Genomic DNA, 23,522 nt, shown 5'->3' on the forward strand with positions numbered 1-23,522 from the left:
AAGTTGAAATGTGTCGCTACCTGGAACACTTATCTAAACAGACTTGTCTGTATGAGTAGTTAGGCTTTCAACGGGTCTTAGACACAATTCAACACTCCCTCGGTTACGAACAAACAGCCACGCGAAGAGGTGTGGCTAAACCGGTAGAGCCAACATGGCAACGACAGGGCGTCAGTTTCACAGTTAGTTCGCACTGATTCATACAAACAACAGTCAGCTAACTCGCTTTCAGTACACGGAACTGCCAAAGACCAGTAGACAGCTGAACATGGCTGAAGTTGAGCCACACGAAGGAGAGCAGGTATCGCTGATAACCGTTATTTTTTTATTAATTTATTTTTTATCACTTATTGTCATAAATGACTATACGATTAAAGCCAAAGACGACTCTAACCTGAACCAACTCTTTTTTGACAGGACCTTGAAAAGAAAATCGAGGAGACGAGGCAGAGATTCAACAATGAGTTGCTCCAAGGTAGCACAGTTATTGCGGGCAAGCTGACAATAACATCTCTTGCTTTTGAATGCATTTTGGTTTCTGTCATCTAGCTTGCATACATTCAAATATAGTACATTAAATGTCCACTAGTTAACTGTTACTTTACGCCACGTTGCTTAAACGTTGACCCGAATACCCAGAGCCCAGATAAGCGTTAGCGCTTTACTGCCCCGAGTAGCAGTTTAGTTTTTAGACTAATTTTAGGCTAAGCTGTCACACCATGGCCTCCTGGGGGCTTTATTTGAGTTTGCGGCACAACATGGACATTGTGGGTCTATGAGAATTTTAAATGGGAAACTTTAAGTCTTTGAAATTGAAACCGATTTTGAAGTTGTCATGTGATTCAGTCTGCGTGTAAATGTTTGCAGATTCAACAGAGAAGTATGACCCCAGGGACGTGGAAAGGCTTCAAACAGATGACAGTCTGGTGGAGGGCTACCTGACATGGAGGCTCTATAATGTTGATGATGCCTTGAAAATGATTGATGAAAGTCTTCATTGGAGAAAAGAGTATGGCGTAAATGGTAAGGTGCTAATATGATATGCATTATGTCACAGTATAACAATGTAACCTCACTGTTGTTAATGCTTACAATTTATAGTTTCAATTCTAGGAAAATGTTAGATTCCCAGTGCTACATGCATATTCATTTGAGCCCCAAAAATCATAAGCCCTTCCTAAAAGTGAAAATATTGACATTACCATTTTGAGATATCTATAAGCCTGCAGTACAAACCACTGGTTGTCTTTGTGCTTCCCTGGCATTAATTCAGACAGAACATCATTGTTTGGGAAACGCCCGTTTCTCCACACACCCAAGAACAATCCCCACTGTTTCTTGTGAGGAACTTTTCAGAGTAACTGTCTGTTTTTTAAATAGCAAATTCTATTTGTCAACAGTTGTTTTTAGAAAATTTCCTTCAGTAAAGTCTACAAGGTATTCAAGGACTTCGCCCTTTTTTTTTTTTTTTAAAGGAGGGGGGGAGGTGTTGAATTTATATCCATTAACAGAAAATTTGCTATTTTCCATCAATTTTGGGAGTTTTAGAAAGACCTACTTGTGGGAATCTAGGTCCCTTAATAGCAAGACTTTATAATACTCTTAAAGTGTGGCAAATTAGTGACCTTCTCTAAAAGACCATGCAGTGCTTCAGAAATTTAGCACAGTATATTTCATACACTTTATGCTGTTTTATTTGTAAATATCTAGGGTAACACAAAATAATCAAATTAAAGATTTTCTGCGCCTTGAAGCAAAGAAATTAAAGGCAGCAGTAGTCTAAAAGATACAAGACAGATTCTTCCCTTTGCCTAAAATGTCATGTTGCATATTGTTATTCTTTGAATGAGAGCACTGGATAATAATGTAATGAGTGTCCTCATGTGTGTTTCAGACATTAATGAGAGCACTATTCCCAGATGGATGTTCGAGACTGGGGCTGTCTACCTCCATGGCTACGACAAAGAGGGCAACAAACTCTGTATGCACTTGCTCTATTAAAAGAGATGCTTCAGCTCAGCCTTTATTTGTTAGAAACGTTATCTTTCCCACTAAAAATGTTTGATCCCAATTTGAGAAAAACAAATACATATGAATTATGATAACTTAAAATTTGTTTCCTGTGTTTTAGTCTGGTTTAAGGTAAAGCTGCATGTCAAGGATGCAAAGACAGTCATAGACAAGAAAAAGTATATTGCCTTTTGGCTGGAGAGGTATGCAAAGAAGGAACCTGGGATGCCTCTCACTGTTGTGTTTGACATGACGGACTCTGGCCTCAGCAATGTAGTAAGTCCATAAAGTTATTTTTAAGAGGAAGTCTTTTGTGTTTAAATAATTTACAGTTCGTGCTCTAGTCTAATCCAGGTCTTCAAAACTCACATTATGTTTTCAGTCTTTTCCTCTAATGTATAAGTCTGTTGCTTTCCTGTTACTGTCACTGCAATGCTGTTTACCTTCCTCATACTTCTTGCTTCTTGAGCTGTGGACTTGCAGGGGCTGATACTCCTCAATGGTTTTACACGTTAGAGATTAAAGTAACCTTTAAATCCTGATGGTCAACTCGAGTGGGCCGTCTAATCCTTAGGCTCGCTGTGTCACAGACATTGGCTCCTTGATGGAGGGCTCTATCAGTGAGTTTATTTCATTGGCTTGGCTCTCTCCTAGAAAAATTGCTCAATTAAAGACGAATAAACCAACACAAACAAGGGAAAAAGAATAAATAGCTATGCAGCTCCTGTATAAAATGAGTAGATTAGATGATCAGTTTGGAAAGCAGCTTTATTGAGGCCGTTGAACCACAGTATGAGCCTGAGCAAAGCTAGCCAGTATGATCCCATTAAGGGTTGGGAGTGAATTTCCTGAATAGCAATGAGGCTTCTAGCCAATTGTAAAGCCGAGCCACGATCTAAGGGTTATTACTGTTGACATATTGGCTGTTTGTCTGATAATTTAAATTATCATAAAACAGTGAGGTTAAAATTTTTCATATTTATCTAAAATTGTTTAAAGCGTGACTGAACATTTGACTTGGAGATTAAAATTTGTGCCTGTCTAAGGGGCTTTAATCAGAAGCCCTTTTATTATTTATGTTGAGAAAATGCACTGTAATCTGAGCCATTTGGGAGCTCTTTTTACGTAACTTGTTTTTAGCAGGATTGTGTAATTAAGGCATTGTGTAATGATAAAAGTTGAGGGTTAAATCTGTGTGTTACCATTAAGTAATGGCAAGATGGCATAAAAAAGCAAGATGGAAAAGATTCAATTTTTGTGAAAAAATAAAAATAAAAGTATTGCCGTTCAGAAATGTAGCAAAAGCATCCTTAAGACTTTCTCTGACAATGGTTGACAGAGGCTGAGCAGGGGATCACTCAGAGGGGGAGCATGCAATGAATTTCCATATAATATTAAGTGGGTCACTTCAGACGTAGAGGCTGTTAAGAGAGAAAAAAAAAATTTCCCCAGCGAATGGCGTTTGTTGATGCATATTTTATTTTTTAAGCCTTTTGTGTGGCATTAATCACAAATTTCTCTCTTCCACTTTGTGTTTCAGGACATGGAGTTTGTGAAGTACATCATTAATTGCTTCAAAGTATTTTATCCAAAGTTTTTATGTAAGTTACAAAAGTCATGTAAATCATCTGGATCTTTTGAAACATTATTCTTACTAACTCGTTCCTTTTTTTTAATCATTTCAGCCAAAATGATAATAGTGGATATGCCTTGGATTCTGAATGGTAAGACTGTGGCTTACAAATTTCAGTAGTCCTTACTAGTTTTTACGCCTCTGACATCTCAACAATAAAACATTTGTCTCTGCTACAGCTGCGTGGAAGATTGTGAAGTCGTGGTTGGGTCCAGAGGCAATCAGCAAACTTAGGTTTGCATCCAAATCTGAGGTCCAGACATACATAGGCCCCGAGTACCTGCCACCTCACATGGGTGGAACGGTATGTTATGGCTTTTTAAAAAGGTTTTAAATTATGCGTTAATTAATTTAACAAAAGATGCATTAGCAACTGGAATGGTCAATACTCCAGTGGGATTATAGTGAAGGTGTGATAAATATTAAAACTGGGGTAGGCCACATGGTTTGGGTGTGATTTAGCAAAAGAAAATCCATAATAATCTTTCAGCAGGTTGTATTTCAAGTCGTCTGAGAGGGAATTAGACTCTTCTACCCCCTCTGGGCTCTTTTTTTTTAGGCTTTAGAAAATCTAACATGTGATGGGAAACTTTATGAGTCACAAGTCCTTTTCAGAGCAGATCAGGTGAATGCTAAGATTTTATATAGAATCTAAAAAGACCTCTTAGAAAGTAACAGTGGAATATGTTAAGTAGACGATGATGTAGAAGATTAGGATTCAAATGCAGTGTGAAGCGTTAAGGTCAACGCTGGGTTAAATGTTTTTTTTCCCTTCTGTATCTGCAGTAGTTTTCTTGCCAGTGATGAAGAAATCTAACTTTTTAAAATATTAAACACAAATTTAGTTACTTTGCTTCTTTCTTTACATAACCAAAATAATATTTACTTATTAATCTGTTAGAAAAACACAGATATGTCCTAATTTAAAGTGTTTCACTTTAATAACCATGCATGTGGTGACCTAACCTATTTGGCTATGTTCTAGGATCCCTTCAAGTACAGTTACCCACCTCTTCCTGACGATGACTTCCAAACACCCATTTGTGACAACGGGCCCATTCTTAGTGATGATGAGAGGGAGAGCAAAGAAGGTGACTTGGATGTTAAAGATGCCCTTGAGTCCAGCTTCACCTCAGATGTTGTAGTAAAGCCCAAAAAGGTACATTTTCTTTCCATTTTAGTTATGAATATACTTTTTTTAAGGCAGCACGGTGGCACGGTGGTTAGCACTGTTGCCGCACAGCAAGAAGGTCCTGAGTTCAATTCCACCATCAGGCCGGGGTCTTTCTGTGTGGAGTTTGCATGTTCTCCCCGTGTTTGCGTGGGTTCCCTCCGGGTACTCCGGCTTCCTCCCACCGTCCAAAGACATGCAGCTTGTGGGGATAGGTTAATTGGATAATCCAAATTGTCACTAGGTGTGAATGTGAGTGTGAATGGTTGTCTGTCCCTGTGTGTTAGCCCTGCGACAGACTGGCGACCTGTCCAGGGTGTACCCCGCCTCTCGCCCTATGACAGCTGGGATAGGCTCCAGCGCGCCCCGCGACCCTGAAAAAGGATAAGCGAATGGATGGATGGATGGATATACTTTTTTTAACAAAGAAAAAAATAGTGGATAAAAATAATTTCAACTTTGTACACAATTTAATTACACAACAGTATAAAGCAAAACTGCTCCCTGGGTGTTGTGCAAGTCTGTACTTTGGCACTCAACACTTAGTGTATGTGTAGTTAGTTTGATCGCATCTGATTGCCTATAAATAAATGTGATCTTTAATGCTGATGCTCATATAATTGGCAGGATTAGTGCTTCTGTTGTTATTAGAGTAGCTGCTCTCAAGTTCAATTCAATTTTATTTACAGCACCAAATCCTAACAACAGTCGCCTCAAGGTGCTTTATATTGTAAGGTAGCACCTACAATAATACATATGCGATGAGCAACTGAGTTCTGAACATTTTTTAGATTTGGGTAGTGAAACATTCTGCTTCTAGGGAGATTAGGTGAGGTTTGGTCACTGATTATTTCATCCTGTGGCTTCTTTCACTCTGTTTCTTTAAACTGCACACAAGGTAACAATATGTAATCGGGTTCCTTTGCAGCAGGTAATGGTTCTGATTTTTGTAAACATTAAGCTGCTACCTATTGCCTCTGTGAAGGTGACTGATAATGTAATTGGCAGCAGGCATATCCGAAGCTCTTGCATCACAGATGGACCACTGAAGCTCAAACTCAGGAGTCTTTGTCAACCACACAAGGAACTAAACGATTGTTGAGTTTGTTGCTAAAGTCACTCCATGCTGGAGCTGGATTCCTTCTCCCTGGCAGGATGGAGTACCATCGCTGAGATGCCCCAAAGACTGAATGTGTTGGAGGACTCATCACCTCCCTCTCACTCTTGTACAGCACCTTTTGCAAATGAGTGTTAAGTCCACCCTTCCAAGTCTACCTTGCTTATTTTCAAGTGAGCAGCATGCAAAAAGTGCCTGCATGGAAGAAGATGGGATGTTATCAAAGGAATCACTTTAGCATATGCTCATTATCTGAAAGCGCCTGTTAAAGAAAGTTGTACTTACATTGTATTAGTGTGTTTTGTTTTCCAGTTAAGGTTATTCTCTTTGGGGGTTTTTATGCGGCGTTGTAGCTGTTATTTTAAAGCCTTGGAGTAATCGACTTGAGGTTAACCTGCATTAATGTTAACCTGAGGTTAACCCAAAGCTAGTCCCACAAGCCTGCTAAATTTCACAAAACACACAGTGCTACCATTGTTAATAAATACCACACTGGTTTAGATTTCCAAAGCAGGGATATGCACATAAGACAGTCATTGGCCTCAACTGTCATTTCCAGTCACAAGTTTGATGCTTTTTAATGTCCTTAGTGTAACAAGTGAAATCACCTCAAGCTCTCAGCCATTGTTTTGGTTAAAGATGCCTAAACTTGCCCCACATAACATCATCAAAATGTGCACAGATCCCATGAATTTCGTAATGTTATTTCCCAAACGTTGGTATTGTACTGCAGGCCTCTGAGGTGGCCCGTTTCATATCAAAACATTTGTGTCAGCTCTGTGGAAAAGTTGAAGATATTTTTGAGGCTTGCCTGACAAAGTAAAGTTACACAATCACTCTGAGATGACACTTTACACACACAAAGGAAATATCTAAATATGGCCTCTTAGGTGTTGTGAATATTCAGGGTAAGAGAGTAGTGGTTCTACTTTGACAGGTAATTTGTAGTAATGGTAATTAAAAATTCATGTAAGCTGTTATTAAGCATAATTTTGACACTCGCCTAAGGTTGCATACCCATTAGAAATTAAGTCTGCAAACGTTATTCACCATCGCTCCCTTTTGAGCCTCGGGCGTCTTTATTCAAGGTTTGCATATTATCCACAGCACCTGCATAATAACCACTTAGCACTTATTTTTGTATTACTTTATTATCCTGTTGGAAAAAGACCAAATTGGGTAGATAAAAGAAGCACAACAGAACAAAAAGCAAAGCACTTGAATGGGATCAGAAGTGGACAATGTTAAGATGACAGCTTGTGCATCAGCAGGTTGCTCAGCAGAGTTCATCATGTTTTCAATTCTGCTACACTTGATTTCTGGTAGTCCGTACTGTGAGTGAATCACTGTGTTTTAACAGTAGGAAACTCTTGGAATTTCAAGCCCGTCTGAGCGCATTCTTCAGTGCTTGTGCAGACTTTTCTGCTCCTCAACCATCTTGTCTCACTATACAAGACTGTTCCTCCATCAGCACTGTGCAGCTCAACCTGCATTCTTCTGGATACCAGTAATCACTAGCACAACTTTTTGGCCTCAGAAAGCTAATTGACTTTCTCTCTGTTTTGAAACAAGGGCTGGATGTGGTAAGGAAGTGTAGGATTTCGCCTACACAAGGAGCTCAATGTCCGGAAGATTTCTGCAGGCTGGAAAGGCAGGTGTACTCACGTGGGTCGAATTATTGTGAGTGCACCTCCCTCACAGTCTCCTGATGTCATCACCACCCCTGGACATGTTCATCCCTTGACCTGTCCTGGACCTTACATTTCGATTTGACCCTCCGTTTGAAAGCACAACATTTCTGACCTTGTTATCAAGGCATGTCAGCTTAATAATGAGAAGCTTATCATTTGCACTATGTCCTGTAAACGCTGAACCAAGTGGGACACTCATTTCACAGTTTAATTAGCTGCGGGAGAAAGCATAGCACACTCACTGCTGCCCATTAGCAGTTTCACATTATTTGTATCTTCTCAGATTAAAAAACTGCTAAGGTAATTACTGTTATATTACAGTAGACCAACTTATTAACCCATAGCACTAAATCTTTAATCCCGCCTGCCTTTGAGGCAGCGTTTCACAAAAGCCGTCTGTGTCTTGTCCTCTAACACTATCTCTTTTCAAGTCTGTTATTTAAGATTGCTAATCACACAGAGAATCATATTTTGTGCCTTGATATGAACTGTTTCACCAAAAAACACTCCGATCAGCTCTTACTTTATTATATTTGTCAGTCCCTTCTGTGCCTTACAAAATGTGTAGAAATCACATATTTCTGTAATTTTAGATGTCTTTTAATTCCTTGTACCCTACTATGGCAGTGTAATCCTTTTAAATGTAATTTTAAAATGAATTACTTTCTGTTTCTTTTTAACAAGTAATGACATTTTGTATGAGGAGTATGGATCTAGTAGAAATAATGCCAATGGTATTATCACTAAAATAACTGTTAAACACTATCTGTATGAGACAGTAAACCATTTCACTTTTTAATTCAAACTTGATTATGTTTTACTATTTCTATTCACATTTCATTTTGTTAAGCTTGCTCTTTAAATGGATAAATAAATTGAGACATTTCATCAGCAGTTGATGTCTTCATTCTGGCAGTTGCATGATGGTCAGCCATTAAATTAAGCTCCCTTCCTCTCTGAGTCACAGAAAATACTCTCACGTGTAGAGTCTGCTCTTTTTGCCCCTGCCCACCTTCCTTTCCCCCCTCAATTCCTCACCTGCTGTGCTTGCTGCATAAACTGTTTTACACACCATGAAGCACCCATTTCCCGAACTGACCTACTTTAAAATAACTACCATTTATGCAACCATTTTGAAACTTCTATCCTGTCAGCTGGTGTGTGGTCTTGAGATTTGTGTGAATAATTTGGGTCGAAGTTTAAGCAATTTGCTGACGTTATGGGCTGTATATGAGTCATCTTGTGACTGCTCAGTTACTTTCGTTTGTTTTGTTTTGTCAGAAGTCACAAGTCACAAGTTTGTGGATCACTTTTGGTTCCTCATCTTTATGGACATGCTAATTGTGGTTGTGTGTTCCCTCTGGAGGCCAAGTGGAACAACGGTCAGGGATCATCATGGGAATTTCCCATGCAAAATTATATTAAGTTGTGTTATCTGAGAAAGATTTTGATCATCCAGCATTTCAAAAAAACTATTCATCAATGCCAGTACATGAATCCAATGACGGCTTTCTCTGCATGAATGCCAAGGGTCACACATTTCATTTTTAGGGGAAAATCCAGAGAATGGTCACATGACAAAATTGTGTGTCTTTCTAATCAAATGCTTTTTGTTCTTTCAGGTAAATTTTCTGGAACAAAGTTTGAGGTCAGAGGACAATGATAAAGGAGATGCAAGCGCCAGGACCAAAGGTGCCAGGAAGCCGCTGACCACCTTCAAAGGTTTTCTGTTAGATGTTAGGTAGGTTATAGCGCATCATAATTGCATTAGTTTGGACACGTAAATTTAAGAGTTCCCAAAACTTTGTCACAGGCAGGCGACATCTGCTGTGTTTTCCCTTTGTATTCTAATACTACACTGTTCAAGACCCTACAACAAGTGAGATAAAACCCCAACAATCAGACGACCCCTTATGAGCAGCCACTTGGCTTTTGTGCTTATACTACACGTCCGTCTCTCTTTGCAAAGAACCAACAGAAGTCACCCATCATGCTTGTATTCAGTTTTCCATGATATCGTTTGTCCAAAACGTTTTCACACGCTCAGAGCCAAATTTGGTGGAAAAAAAGTCGAGATGAACATGTAGATAGTGCATCTTCAGTGGCAATATAGCACCTGCTTTCAGATTAGGAATCACCAAATAAAATTAGTTAAAATACAGGTAACAGAATCCCAGTAGCAAAGTGCTTGTTGAGCAGTGTAATAGTAATGACAGAACAGTTGCAGCCATTTAGTTGAAGTTCATTTCATGTTCAAACTAGCTTTTTGCAAACACACCTTAAGGGAGTAACCATGAAGTCATGCAGACTGACAAGTAACTGATGGGTTGGACAGCTTTTTGAATGTCACTCTGCATCATCAGTGTTGTGGACTACATGGCGAGATCATATTCGGGGAACAGCCATCGGGTCATGCAGCACTGTAATGCTTTTTATGTGTTTACATTTACTGAATGTATCACACAAAGCTCATGGGAAAAACCTAACACAGTACTAAATGATGAAGATTTAGAGTTTTCACGTTGTTCTATCCTTAGATAGAATAAATTTGTTATAATATTTTTATTAAAAAATGATGTGCCTTAGCAGCTCCTCCTTTCTTTTGTGCCCTAATGAAGATCACCTGTCAGACAGGCCTTTAGAGCCCTGCAGCGCTTCCTTTTTTCTCTTCTTTTGATGAATAATACCATAATTATTGGTATTATGTCTTGGAGGGGGTTGCTACTATGGGAATTCCACTGTCAGCTACTTTTAAATGGACTTAATGAACTACTAAATTTCACTGAGTAGGATACTGTCAAGTAATGGAGCATCCCCACATTCATGTGCTAATAGGCATTCCTGTTTCCATGGTTAACATTTCTGCATAAATACAGTCCCGATCAAAAGTTTAAGACCACTTGAAAAATGGCAAGAAATCATGTTTTGCACGGTTGGATCTTAACAAGGTTCCGAGTAGAGCTTCAACATGCAACAACAGTGTTGTCCTGTTGAAAATCCCAGTCGTTACTACACACATGAGGGCCCTCAGTCATGAGGGATGCTCTCTGCAAAATCTGTGCATAGCCAGCGGCCGTTTGATGCCCCTGCACCTCCTGAAGCTCTGTTGAGCTCCACTGAAGGAAAGACACCCCTGACCATTAAGCCGCCCCCTCCACTGTGGCACACAGAAAACATCTCAGGTGGGATCTGCTGATCAGTAACTGCTGATCAGTAATGTTGGAAGCCATCAGGACTATCAAGGTAAATTACTGTCTCATCAGAGAATAAAACTTTCTTCCACCTTTCAGTGTCCCGTGTTTGGTTAGTTCTGTGGTGTTCAAAGAGACGAGGCTTTTGAAGACGTTTTTTGTTTTTGAAGCCCTTCAGTCTCGGATGCCGTCTGATGGTTATGGGGCTCCAGTCGGCACCAGTGACAACCTTAATTTGGGTCAAGGATCATCCAGTGTCTTGATGGACAGCCAATTGGATCCTCCGGCTCATTCCTAGTGAAATTTTTTGGGGTCTTCCACTTGACTTTTTTGTTCCATAACCCTCAAGATCATTAAAGAAATTCCAAATGACTGTCTTACTGCAACCCACCTCAGCAGCGATGGCGCACTGCGAGAGACCCTGCTTATGCAGTTCAACAATCCGACCATGTTCAAAAAGGGAACGTTTTTTTGCCTTTGCCATCAGAACGTCATGACAGTGTGACTAGAAAATGACAACGAAGCCATATTTTTGCACAGATTTGGCCTTTTAAAGGCATGTGGTCCTAAATTTAAGTGCAGTTTTCAATAAATTGCATGCTCAAAAAAATGTTTTGTCTCACTCCTATTTCTTCTGGTTGCATGTTGAAGCTCTACTTGGAACCTTGTTCAGATCCAGATCCTGCTTCTCTGCAGGTGCACCCAGCCTAGTTGTTTAAACTGCTTCAGAATTTGCTTGTCCTCTTTCCCTGCAGCCTGAAAAAAAACTGCACTAACCGGGCAAACATGCCAGAATCAGTTTTAACTGCAAACAGCAAAGGTTGACTGTGAGTGCATCAGTCTAGCTGATGTGGACCTGGGCTGAATACACAGACCAGCAAGCTTCTTTGTTCTGCAATTACAACTCCATTGTGTTTGGGAGACCTAAAGCCAGAAAAGGTATCTGGTCACCAAAGGGTAACTGGTTTGATGTCCAACACAGTTTCCATTGGTTCATCTATGAGTCTGTCCCATGTTTCCAGTATTTCTGCCAATTCCCTTTGGGTAAGACATGCCAAAGCTTGTTCAGGACCCTTACATCCATCCCTGTTTAAATAAGTGTACCAGCTTATTAGTTACATCCAACTAGGACAGGAAAATCTGAACATCAAGGAGGATTTGCTGTAATATACGTGTAACTAGGTATAACTCACAAGTCTGTGTATTATGTATTGAAGAGCCATATGCAAAAAGATTAACTGCATCTGAAGTCATTATTGATGTTTTGTGCCTTTATAGCTCAATTGATCTGTTCAAACAGAGGCAGGAATTAAGGATGCTGACAGTCAATTGCTCATTGACTAGAGATGAATTGGTGTTATGCTAATTAGTTCGAAACACTGGCAAATGATCAATTATCTTCAAGAAAGGTGTGCTAGTCCCCCTCCTACACATTGTCAAACACAACATATATTTTAATTGAACCTTCATTAAATTGCAAATGGATTGCTGAGTTTAGAAGAGGTGCATTTCAGTAAGGAGTACAACAGTCACATAATGATCTGGTTGTTTTGTGGGTAAATAGTTTGCGTATATAACATGTGCCCTTCATGTACACTTCATTTTCATGAATAATGTCTGTTGATTTCTGTGTTTACAGAGCTAAAGCTTTGATGTGAGGATTTTGACAGCTCTGGGCTGTGAATTCTACTGATAAACAGATTAAAATGAGCCTTAAATGCAATTATGTTTGGGAGTTGTGTTAGCCTTCATTCGAGACTGGGGGCTTTAGGAGAGAGTAGGGGTCTTTGATCTTGTGTTTGCCAGAGGTTTGCAGAGCCCAAAGACTCACTTTGAGATCAAGCATGCTTTACTCTTTTTTTTTTCTTTCTTTTTTCCTTTTTCCCTACCATAAGGGACATGGAAAAGTAAAAAAAAGAAAAAAAAATCTTTGTTCTTAGCGGTCTTGGTTCATAAAACAGCCAAGCTGCATCATTGAGAAGCTTTATACATGCATAGCAGATAATATGATCCCCCTGTAATAAGTATGCAATGTGCACCAAGGCCAAATTCATCAAATCGCATGCTGCATGTATATATATCACCAAGTTAGACTGTGTGAGCTAACGACAAGCAAAGCATACGTGACCCCTTACAGGTTTCCTTTGGCTCGTTCCTTCCTTTGCAACATTATACAAATCTCTGTAAATCAAATTCATTTTATTTCATATTTTTTAATCCAAGTCGTAATATCAGGAGGTCTCCCTCTAGTAAGGTGGACAGCTTGATTCTGGATACTCAGTTAGATTGCTTTATTTTAAATATATTTTCTTGTAGCAGTAACATCAGTGTTCTAATGGGCAGCTTGATATTCTGCTACACAACAGACTTTGAAAAACAACCCATGCTGAAGTCTCCTCCTTATAACTTACAAAACAGCTGGGTTTTGCCCTGCAGCTAAGCTTGTTGAACAAGTCATAAAACTTTCAAAGGGGCTGTAGCAGAGCGCCGGTAACATAACTTGTTTAGGTTGGCTAAAGAGGACAGTAAACAAGTAAAAGTTGATTTAGATGTGCCATGCTTGTTCAGTAGCCCAGTGTTCTGTTATTATGTTTCCTCTTTTAATTTAATGATAAATTTGTTAGCGATTAATTACGGTGAATTAAAGAAGCAGATTCTTCATTCAGTTAAATAAAATCCTGGAAAAAGTAATTTGTTAGAGGTCTCATTGTCAAACCGTTTGGCTACATTTTTAATAAAAAAGAATAAAATAGTGTCTCTGGTTTCCACCTATGTAGCAGTCTAATGTAGTTCCTGCTACACACTGAGGTTTTTTTGCTTTTTATCTCCCCGTTCAGCCCTGCAGAGGAGCTCAGCTTTGGTTCTGGAGAGACTGAAAAGAAAAGCTTAATTATCCTGAACAATGTGGTCAAAAATCAGGTGGCCTTTAAGGTGAGTCTGAAAGCGTTCACGTTCAAGTGTGTGGCACTTGCTACAGTTAATTCGTGCACCAGTTCCCTTTGATCTCACAGTTCACAGACTAACTATTGCATTTATGTATTAAATAAATTGAGGAGACAGGGAAAAAAAAGCATTGTTAAATGTTCCTCTAACGTCTTCACAGGTGCGGACCACGGCGCCCGACAAGTATAGAGTGAAGCCGAGCAGCAGCTGCTGTGAGCCGGGAGCTTCAGTGGACATAGTGGTGTCACTACATGGAGGTATTGCACTTAAGCTCTGCACTCTTCTCACAGCAGATGTTTCTAAATGCTGAACCTCAGAATAATCAAGCGGTTCAGTGTATTACCTTCCTAAAGTGCAGGCAGCCACTTTCTCCTGCCTGACATGCATATTTCAAGACTGATAAAAGAATCATCTCTACAAAACAAACCATCAGACAACTGACAGTGCTGCGTGAGTTGAAACAGCTTGTGCCCTTCAAGCTCTGAAATGTCAGCTGTAGGTTATGATGTGCTGAACATAGCTCGCTCAGAGGAACCATTGCAGCTTATTTTGGGTTACTTTTTTCCTAGCTTTTATGCTGTGGTGGGGTTTTTTTTTCTTCTCCCCAAAACTGTCACATCTAACACTGACTTCTGTGAACATAGCCCTTCTGTTTCTCTGTCTGAACCAAATCAGGCAGCTGCACTAGTTTTGTTGTTGATTTTAAGAGCAATTTAAATTATTCTTTTGCATTTTCTGAAACAAAGATCGAATTATTCAGTTTTCAACAGCTGTCTCGGTAAGTTGTGCTTACGTTAATGTCTTTTTTTTTTCTCTCTGGCTGACTTTGTGCAGGTTCTCAGGCCTCTCCACAGGACAGGTTTCTGATTATGGCTGCGGAGATGGAAAATGCTGGATCACAAGATCTTTCACAGTTCTGGAAAGAAGTACCGAAAACCAAAATCATGGAACACAGGTCTGCAGTGAAGTGTTAGCCACACGTAATGCCAAGCTTTTACTTTGGCATGCCTCCCAAGTATATTTGGCAGCTTATTTTAGATTCTGTGCTTGTTTAATTCACCTGAGAGAACGAAGAAATCCTTGTCTGACTTCTTTTTTTCTAGTTAATTCACAACTAACCTGCTAGTCCCAGCCCTTCCTGTCTCATTTTCCCTACCAGCTGTTTCACTGGCCAGTTTGCTAATGTAACAGCCTCAGTATCATTCAGCTGCTTCCCTAAAGTGGATCCTATCCCAAAGGTGGAGGAAGTCGAATTCCACCTACTTAGACTGCAGCTGGAAATCAGCTTTGAGCTGTAGGGCCAGTTAAGTTGAAAACTAGTTTGTGTGCCACTGTGCCGAGCTCAAAAAGGCTGTAGCACAGAACAAGGATTACAGCTGCTAACTGAAGTCCAAAGTGATGGAAATAAATGAAGATGGACTATGTTTCTGCTACACAGTACTCCTGTGGACCAATGATTGCATCCTCCTGATATCCTACGCTAATTAGATTATGTCTTTCTTACAGATTGCGCTGTCATGTTCTGGAGAGTGCTAAACCAGCAATTAAAACTTTTAAGGACAACCCAATGGAGACAATGCCGAGCGAGCAGCAGGAGTTAAATATAGCGGTGAGTTTTGGTGTAAAAAATAAATAAATACAGAAATCTTGGTCAGTTTTTAGACTTTTCAGACTCTGGTTCCATTGGTAACCATCTAATGAATATACATCCCTGTCACATGGCAATCAACAGTATCTTTCAAGTTTAACGTGGGAACAGTTAACTGTTAGTTTGCTAACAGTGCCTGTATTTTGTTGGCATTTATTGGTCTCTGGTCGCCACATGTCTACCTGTGTGTACACCACTTAAGCAACGGACACATACATACATACATACATACATACATACATCCATCCATCCATTTATTCAGTTCAGCTCACAGACTGGAGTAGGGCAAAAAGTTGGGTAAATCCAGTACAGGTCTCCAGTTCATCACACAAATGACTAACACAGAGAGACAGACAACTATTCATGCTACATTCATACCTACAGCATATTTAGAATCACTCCTTAACTAACATGCATGTTCTTGGACTATGGGAGGAAGTTGGAATCCCCACGCAGACACATGGAGAACATGCTGACTTCATTTTCTAAAATTTTCTGTCAGCAAAGAGAGGTTCTTACCATAATAGTTAACTGTTCCTGTTTTCCATGACCTGTTTGAAAAACACTTTAGATGCATAAACGAGGTCATTCAACCAGTTTTTGTCTCACCAGCTAATGCGAGTCACAGCCTGCACCTCACGGCTGGAGCAGAAGCTGAACAACACCCTGTGGTTGCAGAAGGTTCTCATTGTGTTGGTGGTAGTCCTCGTGATGCTAAACCTGCTGTGTCTCCACCTGCTGGGAACAGCTCAGCGGCCATCTTGATGTGCAACAGTACCCTCTCAGCTGTTTCTGTAAATTCCGGATACACAGTTCCAGCGGGGCCGCGTTTGACCTTCCTGATTGGCGGTCATCTGATGTTTTCCCGCCCTTCCCACAAGCTGCTATCATGGAGAGTCAGCAGGGCTGACTTTAGGACATGTGAGTTGTTGTGGAGTAAAACTAAATGAAGAGAGATTCTCTTTTTCTGACACAGTCAGATTCAATGATGTGACATCAGTTCCTTGGTGTTTTTTTGTTTTGTTTTGTTTTGTTTTTTAATATTGCTCATGGAAAAATATAATTTACTAAAATTAATTGCAACAGTCACAATATGTAGAAAATATTAGTTATTTTTGCAAACATATTGTATAATTTTTTACATGATATAAATATAAACAAAATAAACACCTTTGGTCACCTTATCTAATTTCATTTGACATCAAAAGGCTTTTGTCTTTGTGATCAGTTTAGGCAAAAATAAGAGGAAAAAAGTGAACTTGTGGAGTTGAATATGCCAGCATTTGACCAAATATAGATGTTTCAGCCACTTAGCAGCCTTGTTTTGCATAAATATTCAAGCTCCTTAATAAACCCTCATTAGTACAGAGGTGCCTAATTGAAAACATCGCAACATATGACCTCACTAAACTTCTCCACACTCCGAGCAAGGAGCCACAAGAGATCTCTGTCTACACTATCTCCTCAATTTGTTTTAATTACCCCAACACTGAACTAAACTAAAATTACCAAAGCAATTACTGGCGAGTGCAAGGACACGGCACAACCCACTTGTAGCTTAGTGGGAAGCGCTGATATCTATAACAAGATCCAGCTCGGAGCAATCAGGATGTGAGCCGCGGCGCGAGGAGTGATCGCGGTTTGGTTATTAGATGTGTGCACATAAGGGCTGCTTGGCTTTAACAACTTGCAGTTTGTGCACAGTCAGTGGTAGCTGCTTACATTTTAGGGGTGATTAGAATTCTTCATGCATTAATGAGTAAACTAATCCTGCTTTCATTATGAACACTGGGCAGCTTTCACATGCCACAAAATATTTATTTATTTATTTAGTTTCCCTGCACATGGCATCGTGTTTTGCCATCTCTAGCTTTTAATATTTTAGAGGTAACTCTAAATATGCTGTCTTTCTTTACGTGAAAGCTTCGTGTATGCGCGTTCTAGAAGGTATAGGATAACTTTAAGCAAATGTGCATTGGATGTAAAACTTGCATCCCTGCTAGGAAATGCATTCTGCACTATTTGGGTAAAAAGTGCCAATGCACTTAAGAAAAATGGATAGAGGTTAATGGAGTGCGTGCCTCTAGAGGGGAAAAAAGTAAAAGCTTTGGTATCACACATAGCTTGGTTGATTTTTGGAGTGCATCTGAGTGCCATGCAGCACATGACTGAACTCGGGAAATATTTCAGAAGAACAGCAAATAGTCCAAAAAAAGCCAGGATGACTGGAGTGGGAAATTATTCAAGTGGTCATATGACGGTGATTCCCAGACAGACTTGCCTCACCTGATTTTCAAGATATCAGTAATTGCAAGCTTTGGATATTGTATGTCTTTTTTTCCAGCAGCTGCAGAAGACAGAAACTCCTCCGTAGCATTGATTTCACATTAAAGATCAGTTAAATCGAAACTGGGTGTGCATGCGTGCGTGTGTGTGTGTTCCTGGCCCCGGGCGCTAATGCAGTGTTTGAGGGGATGACGATTTAGTTCGGGCGCCGTATTGGGACAGAGGGATCAATGGGGAGTTAATGAGTGCTGCATTCAACAAGAAGGCTGTGGGTGAATTGAATAAAATCATGTTGATGTCCAGAGGTGAAGGAGCAGCACATTCTGCTCCTTCATCATCTCTAAATGACCTGTTGAAATCAATGCTTATGATACAGTGGCATTACTCATTTCCAATAAAAATGATAGATGCATAAAATGCATCCATATCCCAGTCATATTGTCTGCTTTAGTCATTTCTTGCTTTTTACATCTAGTATAAACCTCTTTTCTGCTTTTCCTCCCTCTGGCTTCTGTTCTGTTGTATGTATTGATTAAAATATGGGTCAAGGGTCAGTGAGTGCTTACCTGGTAGGTTGCTGACAAGCTCACAGGCTGCTAGGAGCGAGCATTACAAAGTAATGCCTTGCTCAAAGTTTCTGGTTATAGGACGTTCTTGAATAAAACTATTGATGTTTCTGCATTGGAACAAATGTTTACTGTGAAACCAGCCAGCATATTGTCAATACTGGATTTGGGGAATGGAGATAAGTTCATCTTCTTTTTTCCCTTCTTTCAATTCCTCCCTTTAGGGGTCACCACAGCAGGTCTCCATCTCACCCTATCTTCCCCCGTTACACCAACTCTGCATGTCTTCTCTCACCACATCTATGAATCTTCTTTATGGTGTTTTTTTTTTTTTTCCTCCTGCCTTCCAGCTCCATCTTCAGCACCCTTTGTCCAGTATATCTATTTCCCCTTCTGTCTAATTCCAAACTGAGCTGTCCCTTTGATATAATAATTTCTAACCTTGTCCCTCCGGGTCACTCCCAATCAAAATCTTCAGCTCTGCTACCTCCTGTCTTTTTGTCAGCACCACCATCTCCAAACCATACATCATAGCAGGTCTCACTACCATCTTGTAAATGTTCACTTTCACTCTTGCTGCTACCTTTCTGTCACAAATCACCCCTGACACTTGTCTCCACCCACTCCACCCTGCCTACAGTCTCTTTTTCACCACTCTTGGGCACTGTCAGTTATTTTGAAAGGTTGACCCCAGGTATTTAAACTCGTCTACCTCCACTGCCTCTACTCATTGCATCTTGAGGGAATAGCCATAAGTGGTGACCTTTAAGAAAAAGTCATTGCATCGTGTACACTGTTGTTCTGTCTTGATGCTCTTGTTCCCTCATAGAGTAACGCAAGAAAAACAGAATCTTGCATCTTCACTATAGCATCTATAAAAAGCCCAGTTTTTTAGTCAGGTACACAGAAGAGTATTGATTGTGTTTATTTAAAAATAGGTTTTACTGAAATGATGACATAAGATTAATTCACATGATAAACACAGGAAGTTCACTTTTTTCTGGGCTCAGGTATTTTACTTTTATCCATTGTGCTTCTAATTATGTTGTTTTTCTGTTCAAATATACTCTTTAAAACTTGAGTAATAAAAAAGGTATGAACAGGAATCATTGCATTCAGTAGTGCGTTTTTATTTGCCTTACTATTAAGAGCAACACATTTTTAAGCGAAACATAAAATATCTATGAACAAAACCTTAAAGGAGTAAAAAGGTTTTTTTAGTAGCCTAACGTCTGGTAGCTTGTGCGCATTTAAAGCTTAAAGGTTACGGCCACATCATCCACCTGTATTAAACATCAAGACTAATTGATGTCTTTCCCATCCAGCCTCCCTTCCTGAGGGAAGCAACAAAGATATAGGATATCTTTCACTGAAAGTAATTCCGACATTGTGGTTCATCATCAACCAGGGGCACGGACGTTGTTGCCACCATGTGAGATTATACAAGTCTGCCCCCTATTGACCAAAAACTTTTAAGACTCAAAATCTGAGGTTGCAGGGTTGAGGAATTTCAGCGCATTAAGAGCTCCCCTTGGGTCTGATTGGTAGAGCAGATACTCTATCAGTTCTGTGGGTAACTGAAGGTCACAAATCGCACCCAGCCTCTTGTTGCCCACAGCTTTCCTGATGTGTAGTCGGCACAGCTGCATTAGAGGAGACACTCCTGGGGACACTCAGGGGAGAAGCATGAGCCATTATAGATGGTTAGCTTCTTCCTGCGCCACCAGCCCAGTGCAAAGTCTTGAGTGCAAAGTCTCGACTACCTCCTGCTTGTTTTAGAAGTCTCTCCGTCAGGCTGTTGGGCGGAGCGAGGTCCAGTGGCTGGCTGCCCTCTGAGTTCCTGAGGAAGAGATCCGCCCCATGTTCAAGCAGAACGGATGTCAACTCAGGGCTGGACTGACGGGCAGCGATGTGCAGAGGCGAGTCCCCAGACACACTGCTGTTCACATTTGCACCTGAAGAAAAGAAAAGGCCAAATATGATGCCCCCACATTACATGAGATAAAGCTTTTGTTGTAGTTCAGGTGAAGGTTTTCTTTGTTAGAACAGCTGAACAACCCAAGTCATGAAAAAACTGCTGTATTTTAATTTACAAGAATAAGGACAAGAAGTCCTGCAAAACATGAAAAAGCACAAACTTGAAACCTCAAGAGGACTGTGGTTTCTTGGCGCAATGTACATGCAAGGTAGCTTGAGAAAGTACGTGCAAATATACAGAGTAGATCTACTGTCTTAAAAGCCATGTTGGTACATAAAATATTGACATGATTTGGGTTTGTTTACCGCACACTTTGAAGTACTGATGATATTTTTGCAAGACATCTTCACTTTAGTGCCTGAAACCTTTGCACAGCACCATAACATGGGACATATTTCCATGTTATATACCTTTCTTGTTATTAAAATCCAGCCTCTACATTACCTTTACTGCTATTGTGTGTTATGTTTATGATATTACAAGAGTTTCTAAAGTAGGTCCTGCAGCTAACCTCCACCAAACAGGTCTAATAAGATAATTCTCTGCTCTATAAACCCAATCTTCAACCCCAACTAATGCTGGCTCATGTGATGTTATGTGTAGGGGTTTATCTAATTTTCCACAGCTCTGTCTGCAGCCACAAAGGGTTTTATACGCAAGCTTTGTGTACGCTTCCCTCAATGAAATATTGAACGCTGGACTTACAATCTGAATATTGCACACTGCATCACTCTCTTTTTGCCATTGAAAAGGTCTCAAAGTCTTCCACCAATGTATAAGATATTGGAAGAATGGATATTCTATGAGCAATAAAAGTTCAAATGAGAAGCTTTCTTACCCAGCTGCAATAGTTTTCTCACGGTGCTCAGATGCTGATTGGAGCAGGCAATCTGGAGAGGGGTTCCTAACTTGTCAACATGCTGATCCACATCTGCTCCGTACTGAACAAGAGGTTCAATGCACTCAGGGTGACCTAGGGAGATGAAACAGAAATCACCACAATGATAAGAAATGTTCTTGAAAGGTTCTGCTGTAAAAATCTGCTTTTGCCTGCCATCCAAGAGATTTTGGCACTTCTGCCAGGATAGATTTTTCACATATCTGAGTCTGACCTCGAACCTTTTGTTGCAGCTATATGGATTGGAGAACTGGACTGGCTGGTCCCCAGGGAAGCAGCTCCATGTTGAAGAAGCAGTGATACGCAGGTCACGTGCCCCTGAGCACATGCTTCTGTCAGGGCAGTTTTTCCATCCAGAGTTGAGCTGTTTACCTGATGCATGGCGATATAGCAATAAGGTTAACAATGAATCAGAAAATCTCTAAAAATATTTACACATGTTTTGGTTTGTTTAGTTAATTATTCTTACTGTCTTAGAAGGACTGTGACTGCATAATTTCTTCAGGAATTATTAAAGATTTCTGACTCTGATTCTCATTCTGATAATGTTGGTTGGACAAATTTGGTTTTATATCAGCTGATGTTTGTTTGTTAATGAGTTATTGTTAATGAGTTATACACGCGGCTGTGTATTCGGTTAATTTCTTACTGCAGTCTCCCATCAACAAGTTAATATTGGCAATAATTGACATGGTTGTTATGGGAACAAACTGTGAGTCTCTTTCAAGCAAAAACTGACAACATACCATCTTAAATTTGAGATTCTCATGAATTCAGTCAAAAACTACAAATAAACCAACACCACATGATGATGCTTTACTGACATTTGCACCGTTTTCCATCAGAAGCTTGGCACAAGCCGTGTGACCTTGTGTACACGCCCCATGAAGGGGTGAGACCATATCCAGAGTGTTCAGATTTACACATGCACCCTGTGAACATAACACAGCACATTTAGTGTCACTGAGGTAGATGCACATGGGAACTTTTGGATAGCAAGCTGCCATATGAGGACACAGTTGCCTTATTAAAGGTTTCACATCATAGTGAGAAACACATGGTTATTTAACATCCAATATTATGAGAAGGCAATTTTCTTTTCTTTTAGCACAACTTACAATATTCAGTTAAACTGTACCTGATCAATGAGCTTTTGCAGGGTGAGGAGACGTCCGTTAAAGGCTGCTTCGTGAATTGGAGACCAGTCTGATTCAATATCTTTGTGCAGACAAATAAAATGGTTACTTAACTTAGAAACCTACCTGCATAGGTACATGAATACATTAGAAGACCAGATGAAAGACTCTGCATAAAGCAGGAAATAGAGCCCAGCTGCAGTGTGAGCTTGCACTGCCAGCAACTACTCACCACTCATCAAAGGGTTTGAGAAAAAAACAGTTCCACTTTGACATGCAGGGTCTCGCGGAGTGTTTTTCTGTCCAGCAGACATAACTCACAGTGTGGGTTCAAAAGCTCCTCTGTGGCCCCGTTGTCTTTCGTCACAGCCTTTGGAACCTAGACTGAACTGTGTCTAACTAGGAGTTAAATATATTTTGTCCTCATTTGTTTTGTTTTGATTTTTTCAGTAGATGTGTAACTGACCTTGGTTCTGTCAGTGTTATTTCCTGTCACACAAAGTATTTGCTATTCAGGAAGCAGTTTAGTTTCAAGTAGCAGTTTTAGTCTCAGCCAATGGAGGTGCAGAAAACGAGAGAAAGACGCCTGTTGAGCAGGTCTGTAATTTGTGTGTAATATGACACTGTACCTCCACACCCATCCTCTCCAGCAGGAAACATGGGCGGTATTGAAGGGGGGGATGGGGTGGAGATCTAGCGTTCTAGATCTCCACCCCATCCCCCCCTTCAACTTTAATAAAGGGAAATTAATAATCATTGTTTATTATAAAGTTGTGCCCCCCTCAGAAAAATATTATGCATCATTGGTTTAAAAACTTGGAGGCAAGAGTGACTTTCTACATTTAAAGAATTTGATTTTTATGCAGTAGATTGTTTCCAGTTATCAGATATGATAAGCCCTCTAAAATTATTCCCAGATTTTATGACTTTGGTTACATTTTCTTGAAAATTGTTACTTGACTTAAAACACTCACTTTGTTGCAACTGGTTTGTTAAAAGTGGCTCTAATCATTTTGAAAGTTGCTTCAGCAATAACGCTTCATGTTATGGTATATTATTGGATTTTCTGAGGTGACTGAGGTCCTTTGATATTTGTGGGATGATGCTCTGGATGCTTTATGAGTCTGCGGTGACCAGTGCCAACCGCTACACTGTGGTATGCTGGGGCAGCAGACTGAGAGTAACAGGCACCAAACAGACTCAACAAACTGATCCACAAAGCCCAGTAATGTTGTGGGTGTGGAGCTTGACTTT

The 23,522-nt window shown here is 40.1% G+C and overlaps 2 protein-coding genes across 3 annotated transcripts; one reads left to right on the forward strand and one right to left on the reverse strand.

Moving 5' to 3' along the window:
- The first annotated feature begins 158 nt into the window (after positions 1 to 158).
- mospd2 (motile sperm domain containing 2) lies at positions 159 to 16,588 on the forward strand. Its single transcript, XM_003455439.5, has 15 exons — positions 159 to 301; positions 418 to 475; positions 868 to 1,023; positions 1,895 to 1,981; positions 2,132 to 2,286; positions 3,551 to 3,611; positions 3,696 to 3,734; positions 3,823 to 3,947; positions 4,629 to 4,802; positions 9,245 to 9,363; positions 13,651 to 13,744; positions 13,917 to 14,013; positions 14,591 to 14,711; positions 15,263 to 15,365; positions 16,017 to 16,588. Exons 1-15 carry the CDS (start codon positions 269 to 271, stop codon positions 16,167 to 16,169), a joined length of 1,575 nt encoding a protein of 524 aa, XP_003455487.1. The 5' UTR covers positions 159 to 268; the 3' UTR covers positions 16,170 to 16,588.
- A 900-nt stretch (positions 16,589 to 17,488) lies between these two features.
- On the reverse strand, positions 17,489 to 22,879 carry LOC100709637 (ankyrin repeat and SOCS box protein 9). Of its 2 annotated transcripts, XM_005460025.4 has the most exons (7): positions 22,501 to 22,878; positions 22,271 to 22,350; positions 21,957 to 22,064; positions 21,354 to 21,504; positions 21,073 to 21,207; positions 20,020 to 20,211; positions 17,489 to 19,919 (listed from the first exon to the last, which is right to left on the reverse strand). In XM_005460025.4, exons 1-7 carry the CDS (start codon positions 22,580 to 22,582, stop codon positions 19,729 to 19,731), a joined length of 939 nt encoding a protein of 312 aa, XP_005460082.1. In that variant the 5' UTR covers positions 22,583 to 22,878; the 3' UTR covers positions 17,489 to 19,728. The 2 variants fall into 2 exon arrangements, with proteins under 2 accessions (XP_005460082.1, XP_005460083.1); XM_005460026.4 differs by lacking the exon at positions 21,957 to 22,064 and having other exon boundaries at positions 22,501 to 22,879.
- Between the last annotated feature and the right edge of the window lie 643 nt (positions 22,880 to 23,522).

The sequence above is a fragment of the Oreochromis niloticus genome, linkage group LG16, assembly GCF_001858045.2.
Source record: "Oreochromis niloticus isolate F11D_XX linkage group LG16, O_niloticus_UMD_NMBU, whole genome shotgun sequence".
Lineage (NCBI taxonomy): Eukaryota > Metazoa > Chordata > Actinopteri > Cichliformes > Cichlidae > Oreochromis > Oreochromis niloticus.